General features: G+C 39.0%; 1 protein-coding gene across 1 annotated transcript in view; it reads right to left on the reverse strand.

Annotated features, from left to right (window-relative positions):
- Positions 1-2,438, reverse strand: part of LOC104403765 (serine protease inhibitor 2.1-like) — a 3,354-nt gene extending 916 nt beyond the window's left edge. The window contains exons 1-3 of the mRNA XM_010012006.1: positions 1,793-2,438; positions 668-938; positions 63-210 (exon numbers count right to left, since the gene is read on the reverse strand). Coding sequence (XP_010010308.1) covers positions 63-210; positions 668-938; positions 1,793-2,438 — 1,065 coding nt within the window. The remainder of the gene's footprint in view (positions 1-62; positions 211-667; positions 939-1,792) is intronic.
- Between the last annotated feature and the right edge of the window lie 11,432 nt (positions 2,439-13,870).

Here is a 13,870-nt window from a genome sequence, read left to right on the forward strand (position 1 = left end):
CCTTAAAAACCCCAGCTCCAGAGCAACCAACCACGGCCCCATCACCAGCTCTGTTGACTTACTTCTGAAACCTGGAGATTATGGCTGCCACTGATTCCAGACAGATCAGCATTACTAGAGAATACTTCAGTAATGCCCATTTCCTTGAACAGGTTTTTAAGATCATAAGACCCACTAATAGAAATCTTTGGTAAGTGCAAATCTAATCTCCTGTTGAACAAAGAAAACAAAACAGCAGTGAAGCATTGCAGCATTATTTCAGGCACCAGGGTGGATAGTATGCAACATAGTGACACTTGAAAGCATTCTTTTGATTGCTCATTTGTTTGATGGTAACATCTGTACTCCCTGAACAACTTTGGCATCCGGAGAGGTGTGCCATCTTCTTGTACCTACATTCTGTCTTTAATTTTGGAAAAAGAAACTAATTTCATTCTTTCATTCCAGTGCCATATACACAACTAGCAAAGTGTCCCCTTCTTTAAGGTCAGAGATCCTGCAGTTTCTTATCAACTATGCTCTGCTCTGACTTGTCTTAGGAATCACTTAAAGCCCTGCTTTATGAAATCAGGACATTATATCCAGGAGGAAGCAATCTCAAATTAATGCTTTCTCTTAAAAATAATAATGTGTCCTCAGATATAGTAACACATCTACCTAGAGTTACCTGGTCATGAGTTTGTTATCCCATTTACAAACAGTTTCCTTGGACAGAGCATCTTCCACTTGCTTCATCTTTCCATCATCAGGCAGAATAAGCAATGCTCGTGCAGTACCCTGGTAAGGCAGCTCTAGCACCTCACAAGAAAGCTCCTTGTCATAGTAACTGTCATAGTTATTGTCACGCTGCATCATGTTGACTCTAACAGATGCATTTGTGTTCACAAAAAAATCATCCTCATGTGTACGTAAAGGATCAAAATACTTTGTCCAGGCAGCTAATGGGGGAAAAGAGAATATGTTGGACTCAAACACATGAAGATCATAAAATGGCTGATATGGATCAGACGAACTTAAATATAGGATGCTGGGGGGCTGATTATGGGAGAACATGATTGCTAAATCACCTCAATCTCCTGCATAACAAACAATAAAACATTTTAGCTCTGCAGTATGTTCACTATATTTAGTGTGAGTATATCCTGTCTTGCTGAAAAACAACCAAAGGTTGATGAGGACCAGTTGAGAGAGTCCTGCTTCTACTGTAGCCATATGTTTCCATCACTTGTGTCTTTTATGTTATTCCAATTCAACCACTTAAACATCCAGCCATATGACCTTGTTATGCCTTTTCTGTTATGCTGTACCGCGAACAAGCTGACTGCACTCAGCCTGGTGAGGAATTCATCAGCAGAATAAAGGATCCTAACATTCAAGCAGGGCAGTTTACCCAGTAAATCCACCATAATACTAGGGACCCTGGAAGTGCAAGAATGTCAGTCCACTAAGTTCGTTCGGCACATACAGTCAGCATAAAGATCTTTGAAACATCCGTAGTCATTACGTCCTCAGACAAGCAAGACTGCATGCAGGGGATCACTGTCTTTGAGACAGGCCACTAGAGAGGACTTCTTTGTCCACAGCTTTCAGGCAATCTGATCCAAAATCAAACAACCAATATTTCTCAACAATCAAATACTCTGCTTTTGGCTAGATCTAATCTTCACTTTGAAGGTCCTGCAAAGTTAACTCTTTCCTAAATAGTAACTCTGCTAATAAGCCATCAAGAGTCCCCTACAATTTTTGTTTTGCATCAAAATCTTCTATTGGAATATTATGTTAAATATTTTACCTTTAAAATAAACGTAGTTTACAAGAACCAATGCAGTACTTGGATCAAGATGACCAATTAATTCAGGAATTTTCCCCTTGGTCTTCTCCTCTACATATTTATTGATGTGTTTCTTAGCTTCTTCTGGTTTATGGAAATTGCTAGAAAAAAATTCTGCATCATAAAATTGTTTGGTATTTTGTAAAAATGTCTCCTGTGGTTCATACCCAGTAGTTGTGAAAAGGGCATTCCCTATATTTAATGTAATGTTAACATCAGTACAGTTCAGTACTGCTAAAACTTTACGAAAACTTTCATGTATATTATGTATGTGAGTCTCAGTCAGATCATCAAAGCCCAGGCCTTCAAAAATCTGGGACAGGGTGGTTGACTTAGCACCAACAGCCAGAATGGCAAAAGCAGTGGAGATGCTCATGGGAGAAAAGAAAATATTTTTATCAGCTTCTTTTGATATAGCCTGCTTGTAAAATCTAAATACAAAATCTGCATAGTTAGAGATTTTCTTGTCACAGTTATGTACTAATAAATTTTCTGTTCCATCACCCAGATTAGTATTATTGACTTCATGGCAAATGTCTTCGAAGTGGCAATGGGTTACAGCACAAAGAACAGCAAGGAGTAAACACAGGCACTGGAGATACTTCATCTTCTTTTCAAATTATTCTGTCACAAAATAAACAGTCATTAGATGAGCATATGGTAATGTGAGCATGGTAGTAAGAAATAATGAATAGTTTGCTAGCACAAATATTATACAGTGCAACTGTAAAGATCTGATGCACGTGGGATATTTAGTTTCCATGGACACAACGTCAAATGTCATTGATAAATTCAATGAAATTATAAATTAAAATGTCAGACATAATGAAACCATAATATTCCATTCTAACTGCTCTGAAAAGGCAAATCTTGTCTTTGTTAGCAATGAAATTATAGAGCTGAAGTCCATTTTATTCTCTATTAACAATGACATTGTCTTCCTGGATTATTGTCTTCTATAGGGTACATCAAAACAAACAAGTAAAGTCAAAACATAAGGTAAGACGGGTGTGGGTTTCAAAGACACCAAATACTCCACAGCACCTGCCCAAATACAATTTGGTAAATGTGAGGGAATGTGAGGAGCACATTTCTCACTGGAAGTGGGATAAATTCCCTCACTTTCATCAGGACAGCAGCACATGGACTGCCATGGACCACCCAGTGCTTGTTAAATTCACACCCCTGTTTTCTTCATGGTTACTTACTCATATGGCCAGTCATTGGCCACTGCTTATAAATGATGGACGAAAGTCATCTGCATAAACTTCATGAAAAAATTCAAGGCAAAAGTCTGGGGCACCCTGTGCCATGGCATCATGACACTCAGAAGTGAGCATGAAGACACATGGGAAGCACCAGTTTGCACCAGGTAATGAGGTGCATGTATGGAACAAAGGGACCCTCCTTTTGGGGAGACGCAACAAGTGTTTGTACCTTAGTAGGTGGTGTTTTGCCCCTCACCATGGATTAACCTGCGTGGGATGTGTGGTTTCCTCTAGACATACGGGAAAGACCTGGGTCCAAGAGGAAAAGAGGAGCACAGATCTCATATGGAAATCAATGGACACTCAGATTAATCCTCTTGGAGATGACAAGTTTCTTCATTATGCTAGTTTTCCTAATGTTAACATGATGTAGTTCATATAAAAGCCATCTGCCCTCCACATGAGCTGGAACAAGTCTCTGGTTTACTGAATTCAGTTCCCTGCTATTCTGGGGAAGCTTCTCATATAAATCCTCTTCAGAAATGTACCAAGCTATCTATGAAAATAAGATTTTGCCCCTGCAGCTTCTACATGAAAACCTTTCTAGAACTTTTCTACTGTTATGGCTTCTATTTTTATGGTTTCCAACCAATGCAGCCTGTTTGTATCCTCTTCCAGGAATGCATTTTCCCATGTCCTGCCAAGGGAAAGTTCTCATGGTCCCACATTCCTTTCCAGATGTGAAAGATGACTGTATCTACTACCTAAACAAGATTTAGGTAGAGTTTCTCAGGGCAGCCCAAGTTCCAGGATTCTTGGTGATTAACCAGTTGCTTAGTTTTGTTATTGGTATGGTGGTCTTGTTTTTATAGCAAATGTAAACATTAGATGAGTGCTCTCATATTTGCTAGGATCTGAGTATGTTGAGTGCGGTAATGGTAAATTTTAATTTCCTTAAACCAAAAGACATAGTATGGCCCTAGGTGAGAATTTAATTCAGCTATTTACATCTCTTTTAAGCAGAACTCTCCCTGTTCCTTCCAGCTAAAATGCCCCAAACCTTATGTACTATGAACAAATGAAGTAACCATGTAGTACAGAGGGTGTTTCAAAAGTACTTCCTGTTTAACATTTCATAGACTGTTTTTTTCTAGTTATCTGAGATACTACACACTTAAGTGAAAAACAGGATAATTTTTGTCTGTCCGTGACCACTTCCTGTGTCTAAACAGAGCTAAGCCTGAATTTCAAAGAATTTCTGAATCAAAGAATGTGGCTATTCTGCAGCAAGCTTACATTAAGCCTGGCTCTGTTTTTAACTTCTACAATAACAGATCAGTTAAAAATTTCTCTTCTTATCACAGCTCTCTACAGAAATATTGAAGAAGTTCTTCTACCAGAAGCTAGAGAACACTGAATATAGAATCATAGAATCACAGAATCATGGAATGGTTTGGGGTGGAAAGGACCTTAAGATCATCTAGTTCCAACCCCTCTGCCATGAGCAGGGACACCACACACTAAACCATGTCACCCAAGGCTCTGTCCAGCCTGGCCTTGAACACGGCCAGGGTGGGAGCATTCACAGCTTCCTTGGGCAACCCATTCCAGTGCCTCACCACCCTCACTGTAACGAACTTCTTCCTTATAGCTAATCTAAACTTCCCCTGTTTAAGTTTTACCCCATTCCCCCTTGTCCTACCACTACAGTCCCTAATGAAGAGTCCCTCCCCAGCATCCTTATAGGCCCCCTTCAGATACTGGAAGGCTGCTATGAGGTCTCCATGCAGCCTTCTCTTCTCCAGGCTGAACAGCCCCAACTTTCTCAGCCTGTCTTCATAAGGGAGGTGCTCCAGCCCTCTTATCATCCTCATGGCCCTCCTCTGGATTTGCTCCAGCAGCTCCATGTCTCAACCACAATTGGTTTTTTTTTTGTTACCATTTCAAAGTGGAAGAAACTGGAAAGGCTTTATTAAATCTGGGCTATATTTTTTGTATGAAAATTGGAAATTCAGAAAATAATTCTCTGCCAAATGACAGATTAATTTTTCTATAGGAATAAAAGGGGTAATTAAATTTAAATTGTGGCCTTACACCCACCCCCTACACTCACCCCAGCTCTAATTAGAGAGCCTGACCTTAGCAGTTCAATAGTTTTATACATTAAGTCATCAGAAGAGTTTATAAATTGGCTCTAGTTGTTCAGTCACTAGTGGGATTATGCTAATTTTGAGTCACTGTGAAGGCTGTTTCCAACCTAAAAGGTGATTTCATCAGTATTCTACTTTAACAACTGCTTAATAAGTTCCTGTGACTTCAAAGGTTATTTTATTCTAATTTCAGGCTAAGCATACTCCCCTAGAACAGCAGGTCCCACTGGTCCCTTGCATGCTTGCTTGATTAATATTTCATTGCAACATCTGCACACAACCAGTCACAAGCAAACAAATGAAATTAACCTAACATGAAAATTCCACTGACTGCAGAAAGCATCATTTATGAGTCTCAGAAAATGCATGTGTAGTACTTACAAAATCAGAAGCCCTGCTGCTGACCTTCAGCTGACCATGCTCTTCTCCAAACTGTTACTTATAGTGCTACATCATCTTCTGCTTAATTTACACTGTTAAACATTAAACAGGCCTGATAAAAATTAAAACAAAAAAAAAAAGGAGGAAACAGAGCAAATATTGATGAAATAGGGTTTCTGAGGATCATCTCTGCAATTCAGCCAATGTAGCTGACAATTTTCAGTCATTTGAACCGTAGCTGTGACTTTCTGTCTGTTACCAACGACCATGTGGAGGAGCTCAATACAAACCGTTGTGTAATTAGGACCCTACTCTAAACCAGGAGGTTGTGCCTGGAACCACTAGAAACACATGTTAACTTTTGGTGCCAGAAGTCAGACTTACTGTGCTGTGCTGAAACACACATGGAACTGACAACCACACATGAGAGTGGCTAAGCGCTCATCCAAAGTGTGACCAGAGCCTGATCCTCAGCTTGAGGATCAGCTTGAATATGGACTCTGAACTAATTTGCCTGTACCTTCTCAATTTGACTGTAATTGCATGCCATTGAAAGGATATGTAATAGACATGTTTCCCTGACGGGTTTCCTACTCTGACTGATGTGGTCCCTTCATATATCTCAGTTCTGTGTGCATCTGAGTTACTGCCTTAGGTAGGTGGTAGGAATACAAGTAGCAAGCTGTTTTCTCTGCCTCCACACATGCACATACCACATGTGTACATGCACTTGTCCTTGTCTGTCTCACACATATTTAAACTGTTGGAATGAAAAAATTACTACCTGTTTCTATTAACTTTTTGCAATAGATATAAAATGCTGGTGGATCAAGACAACTGAATTTTTCCAGGTAACAGCAAAGACCATGATTGAGTGATGTCTTGAAATACATTTCCTCATATGTGACCACTCTTCTTCCTTCGTACTTGTTTACTCACATGTGCAATTTTGTCATTACAAACAGATAAACATCTAGACAGAACATAGATAAACCTCATCTTGACACTCCCCTTCTTTGTTTTCCGCTGTTTTTTTATCTCTTTCCATTTTACTTGTTCCTTCTAATTCTGGCTATAAAAGGTCACAAACACAGAGATTGTTTTACTCATCAAAGCCTAGGTGAATGACAGGTCATGGTGGTCAAGGACGAACTGTGTTACAAAATGGTTATAAGCCTCTTGTTTTCTTTTCCATTTGTGAGGCCTTTTAATTACTGTTTTGTTTTTAATAATGTTAAGCTACACTTTAACAAGGCATTTCCCCAGCATTTCATTATAGCAGCAGCAATAAGGTGCTATGCCAGCTTTTCAACTAAAACAGTGAACAGATGCACGCATGCCATGCGTACCATGCATTGCCACAAGCCACTTACAGTCCCACCTCTCTACTGACCACAATTTAAACTCTAAAACTATGTTATGAAACCACATTAACTAGATTCATACTGATCATTCATCTACTGAACTAGATCTTGCTTCTCTACTACTTATTCTTAATAAAAGTCTAGAATACTGAAATAATGAAGCGTGTCTACATTACCCAAGCGTATGTTACTGCTGTGTGCTTCATGTAAGTCGGTATCTATACCACACCCCAGTTCACATTTTTACTTATTTAGAATAGACCTGTATAATATTTCACACATTACCAACAACTTGCAAACAGCTTCCTGATAGTTTGTTTTGTTTTAAACAAATTATTCCGAAGCATGTTTAAAAAGATCTTAATTAACCAGTGGCTGGTATATCCAATGACAGCAGAACCATTCAACTTGTCCAGTGTTTTTGTTGTGCTTCCACACCTCAGGTAAGGAATTCTAGTTTTCATGTCAATTTAGTAACAATAACAGCTGTTCCGGGATTATGGCTCACAGGCACACAGGTTACTTCAAATATAAAAAAATCTTTACCCCTATAGATCTATTATATCATAAGTAACACTAACATTTGTAAGTATAAAGGACATAGACCACAAATGCATCGACCTAACAGGAATATGAAGGAAATGGAGTGTGGAATTAGGAAGGAAATGGACATTGCCTTCCTCTCCCTTCGTCCCTGATAATTACATAATGATGAGAACATTCACAAAGAGGGGAAAGTTCTGCCCACAGAACAGTTTTTCAGTTGAATTAGCATCACTAGTATGAACTAAGTAGGGAGCAGGGCCTGAAGTGAAAAAAAAAATAATGCTACACTAATGGCAATGACCAATAGTAAATACTCATCACCATTTTTTGGTTGGAAAACCAATACCAGTTATAAATTACCTACTAAAATATAGCAGGTGTATTACATGTAAGGTGCACCAATAACAACTAAAACTTCTACTGTTGCTTCAGAAGGTTGGCAAGTATGACACAGGACCTACAGCAGATATGAGCACTCCTGAAAAAGGAACAGCACAGTAAGCAGCTTGTTCTAACACTAGAAACCTTTATTAAGCACCCAGAATATTTCAAAATGCAGGTTTTTCATCATTTCTTCATGTAACAGCTTCACCACTGAGTTTCTTTTCAGACTTGAGTGTTTCTGTAATACCACTATTAGTAATAAAACAGCTTTTGGAGATTTTCATATCAAAGATTTCCGATAGAGGTCTTTTGAAAGAATAGTATGCATTCCATTTCCTTTTCCTTCTAACCCCCTAGATAGTTGGCAAAATAACCATGTTGTGATCTTACTGGCTACAAAGATCTCCAAGAATATTTTCCACTGCCCAAATCCTGTTCAGGATACTGGAATGACTTCAGGATGAGGTGGACTGCCTGATGAGAGAATTACTAGGTTGAAAATTCAAGATAGATTGGTAGCTCTGTTAAGTATCTCAGCTTTGACTTTGGAAACATCACTAACACTGTCTGATGGACTTCAGTTTTTTCATCTGTAAGACACATCTAACTTCCTCATTGAGATAAGATGATGTGAAAATGAAAAGTTACTTTCAATGGCCTTGAGCACCATTTCAGTTCTTTATTGAGTTTAATGAAGACAGGATTATTTTTTATCGATTTGATACCATAGCAACTCCCTCAGTAATACACAATTTGAAAATCTGTGGTCTGCAGGATTCAGCTTTACACCACTTCAAAGTGAAATTGGAAATGTTCCTCAGTTGCAAACTTCCACGAAAAGTCCTCTGGACTTCTTTCCTGGTGTGCTTAGCTCCTGTATCCAAGATGTGCTAGCTACATAGGTACATTACGTCATGGGGAGAGGTGATTAATCACGCATATATTGCAAGTATTAATAATCTGCATGTTCCACATGACACTGCTGAAGCCAACCCTTTTACCAGTTTACTTTCATGACTAGAAAATGCAAACATCTGTTGCCAGTAATTCAACACAAGAATCTTGCACAGGAAAATAGAGAAGCATAAGATCATTGTGCTCACTAAAAAGTTCTTCTTCACCCTCCAGTTTCACCCAAGCACCATGCCAACAGTGATCATTTCTCCTGACCCTCTTCATCTACTGCCAGTCCTGTGTTGCGCTTTTGAAATCACACTATTTACCAAAAGTAAGGCATCTGAATCCTCTCTGACTGCTTAGACAAAGGATGATCATCCTAAGTGGATAGCTATAAGCATACAGGAAGCCAAGTTTATACAAAGTGAACCTGTGACTGACCTGGGAAGGGAAGCAGAAACTCCCAAGTCCCAGCCCAATGCTGTGTAACTATTGGCCCATCCTTCTTTCTTAATAATGTTCTTGCATTAAAGAAAGAAAGAAATAAATTAATCAATTAATTATGGGTTTCCTGGAGCAATATAGTACTTAAAATTGTAATAAATGTGTGTCTATACAACATGAAAATATAGTTAACAAGAACCATCCCAATGAGTAATTCAAGACTTAAGCAACTAACATTATTTTGAAAGCCTTCATTAAAAAGTTCTTCTTCACCTTCCCATTTGGTCCACTGACCCTGCTATCTGGGACCATCTCATGTGCATTGCTTCCTTTACCTCCTCTGTACTGAGCGATACCAAATCGAGTGCCTACCTTTAATCACACATCTGATCCAGTAAGGCTGATCAAAGTGGATTGAAGTAAACAGTAGTGACATTATTCTGTGACTCAGAAGCTCAGCTGCCCAAGCATACAGTATAGATTTTGGCTAATGCTCAAAGGAAGGACACAGAAAGTGGTCTTGCAAGCCACAAAGGCAATTTACATTATTACTCCTTGTCAGACTCCACTTATACAGGACAGCTCTTGTCGTGGTTTAAGCCCAGCCGACAACTTGGAACCACGCAGCCGCTCGCTCACTCCTCCCCTTTTCCTTCCTCCCCCTGCTCCCGGAGGGATGGGGAGGAGAATCGAAGGAATGTAACTCCCACGGGTTGAGATAACAGCACTCCAGTAACTAAGGTATAATACAAACAACTACTGGTACCAATAATAATGGTAAGAGGAATAACAAGGGAAAAGGACACAACCGCTCACCACCCGCCGACCGATACCCAGCCCGACCCGCGCAGCGATCTGGGCCTTCCGGGTAACTCCCCCCAGTTTATATACTGGGCATGACGTGCTGTGGTATGGAATAGCCCTTTGGCCAGTTTGGGTCAGGTGTCCTGCCTCTGCTTCCTCCTGGCTTCCCCTCCTCTCTGGCAAAGCATGAGACTGAGAAAGTCCTTGGTCGGAGTAAACATTACTGAGCAACAACTAAAAACATCGGTGTTATCAGCATTGTTCCCAGACTGAAAGTCAAAAACACAGCACTGCACCAGCTACTAAGAAGGAGGAAAAAAAATGACTGCTGTAGCTGAACCCAGGACAGCTCTGTTGAAAATGAGGATAAAAACAGAGGAGTCCACCAGGGAACAAATACAGAATGGATGCAGGTCTCAATTTTATTTTGAATGGATATAGTGTAGATTAAGCTTTGTTCTGGCCGCTGCTTTTAACTATGCTTGGGGAAGATTTAGGCCAACGCTGCATGACTTTTAAAAGTCCTATCCTAGATCAGTATGCAGACAAATAAAAAAGCCATTTTCCTGTGTAATCAGCCATTACACAAGCATCTCAAATTTGTTAGTTTTAACAGAAAACTGTTGGAATTGTGACTACTTCAGTACATATCAAAACTTCCCTATCCCAAACTAGGAAATACTCTGTCTAGTACCTTGTACATAGTGATAACTGCTCTGACATACTTTTCCTGCCTTTCTTCACACCACCCACAGTCACATGCAGACCACTCTCATCTCCTTGGCACACCATGCCTCTACCCCCTACTCCCTCCATCAGTTTGGAGAGCAATGGCAAATACAGCCTGTAGAAGAGTCATGGAGAAAGGCATTCTTAAAGGAGTCACAGCAAGATCCTTTATCAAAAGTTAACCTTTGGGGACCGGCAAAAGCCCAGGCTGATTTTCACAGAATACCCAGGTGTCTTCTTCCATAGAGCAGCAAAATATTATGGCACTCCTAGGGCTGGGGTCAGCCGTAGAGAGCAAAAAGGTTAATCAGGTCACAGGAACTTCTAGGTGGCAATGTCCTGATCTCAGGTTCATTGATCTGCCAGTGAGAGTTGGGTTGTTTTTTTTCTTTGATGATGCAATGTTTTTAAATTAATGCCTTTGGTAGAACTTAGGTGGGTGGGGATTAAGAAAACCAGTTTGAACTGGTCTCCAGCCTTTGTGAATGCTCCAGCTTTCATCCTAATGATGACTGAATTAATCTCTTAACAAACACGTTTGTTTTTCTAATTCGCCTCCACACTCATAATTACTATAACTCCAAACCCAACACCCAAATATTACAGCACAGATGACATTTAACATCCCATGCTCTTTGGAACTCTGAACTATTGAGATCCCTCCCGAGGTAAACTGTGAAGCACAATGAGTCTCACCAGAAAGAGAATCCTGCAAGACAGAACTGAATCTGAGAGGAATCAGTCTCCAAAGGAGGCATTTTTTTACCAGCACATTCTAAACCCATTTCCCTTCATAGTTTACTGTAAATCCAGTTCTTTCTGCTACTGCTCCATGAGCACTCAGTGTAGAGCCAAAGCTATGAAGTCCATTAAACCTTTGGGCTGGGGTTCCCTACTTCATCTTTGATGTCAGCAGGCTTATAGCTGAATTACAACTTCAGCGTTGCATTACTTACAAACTACTTCACAAAGGTTCACTTCAGTTCTTTTTCTGCATCTGAAGAACTTTCATAGATCGTGCAAGTATCTAGATTCTTCCTGTAGCCCTTATTGTCCCCCTTAAAAATCCTTTCTCAGAAAAAACTTCTTGGAAGATTTCTGAGGGAGCAATTTCCATGTAAGAAAGAAGATTTAGAGAAATAAAAGCATTTTCAGGAATGTGTTGGCTTTGTCATTTTCAAACAGAAATGATGAAAACATTCCTCATTAACTTTTATTTTATAAGATGCTATCAAGTGATAAACTTTTCCACCATTTACCCATAAAATGGAAGAAAATTTCAAAACCACTTTCCAGAAAATTGTCGAGATTTTAAATTTTTGTCACAACTTCAGAAAATTCAATGTCTTTAAATTTCTCTTGGGAGGGGAATATCATTTATTGGATGTGAAGATAATACCAATATGGGACTATGGACATTATCTAAAGGCTATTGTAGAAAAAGACTAACTGGAAAGAAATTAATTGTTTACAATAATGTTTAGATCAAGCATCTGTTTCTTCAATTCATGATGGAAAAAACTTCTACATCAGTTGTAGGGGACCTGAACAATGAGGAAGTCATTATTTTGCTACTCAACATTTTATTTTAAGTTGCCTTTTTTCATGGACTAAACCCAGATTTGTCATATACTCTAAAGTCATAAATGTAGAGGAAGAATAGCTTAGAACTGGTATACTGAGAACTAATTCACATTAAAAAAAAAAAAGTTTGGTATGACTCTCATGGAAAAAACTGGCTAGTAATGAGATACTTTCATTAAAGAAGAAAAATATATTCAATAGAGAAATAAAAAAAAAAAAGCCAAAAACATTAAATAAGAGCTATGATAGATATGGCTAGAGTCTTCATGCAGGTTCACTGGTAAATAGCTAGGCATTCACATGATTGTAAAAAGCATGATCAATGATTATAAAAAGATCAAAACTTCAAACAAACATACAAACGTAAATTCACGTACTTTAATCATTCAAATCATGATTAAAGATCCTTGTAAACCAACCAAAAGGACATACTTCTTTTTTTATAATGAATGCTCCTAAACTACTGAGTAATGCAGGTTGACTTTGATTTTTTAGATACTTCCCACTGAACCACTGAGCTGATAGAAGTGTTGCTGTTAATTGAGGAAATAAAAATGCTCTTAACTGCCAGTCCCATACCGTTGTTTTCGACACCCTCAGGCATAGCAAAAGGAAATAAACACTTAGGCTTTGGCTGAGAGTTGGGCCCATGGATTCACAGTAAATATAGAGATAACATTATCCTATAAGACATATAAGATGGACACCCTTAGCTTAAATTAAAGATTCATCTAGTTCAGTATGCACATAGTGTACACAGTGTGGGCATACCATGGCACAGGGCTACACTGATGTTTCCTTTCTCTCTCTTCCTTTCTTTGTATCTTCCACAGCTTGGTTTCCTTTTTCACCATCACTGAGCATGAAGATGACATATTCAGTGGCCTATCCAGCATCATTTCAAAATCTCTATCCTGAGTATCAATGCCTAACTTAAGACACCACAGTACCATATATAAAGCTAGGGCTTCTTTCATCCTATGCATTCCTTTGTGTTTATTGGCAGTGATTTTCTTTCGCGATTTTATCAGACAATCGCTGAGTACCATGAGATCCTTATCCATGAACAAGATGGAACCACCAGAAAAATGTGTCGCCTCACAGTTCATTAAAGTTCCACCTAATCTCTTTCTCTGAATAACACATACATGTACTTATTGCTTATAAAGGGTCTTCTCTCCATTTAGGGGTTTTTGAGTTCCTTCTTCGAGGAATCTTATCTTTTTTATGAACTATATGATGTATATCAATCAAACCATGGTAATCTTCACACATACTAACTCTTTAAAAGAATCATTTGGTAAAGGATTCTGGCTACAGCTGCAAAGAAAAAAATATGCCTGCCTCTGTAATTTAACAACAAAAGCTGGGCTAAGGAAACATAGTGACAAAAGATGAAGAAATGGATGAGGAACTTAATAATTTCTTTGCATCAGCCTTTAACAGTAAGACCTGTTGTAATCAAGGTACCCAGACCCCGGAGCTGGAAGATGATGATGGGGAGCAGATGGAGCCCCCATAATCCAAGGGAAATGGTCAGTGCTTGTT

This window comes from Nestor notabilis, unplaced genomic scaffold, assembly GCF_000696875.1.
Source record: "Nestor notabilis isolate BGI_N333 unplaced genomic scaffold, ASM69687v1 scaffold3483, whole genome shotgun sequence".
NCBI lineage: Eukaryota > Metazoa > Chordata > Aves > Psittaciformes > Psittacidae > Nestor > Nestor notabilis.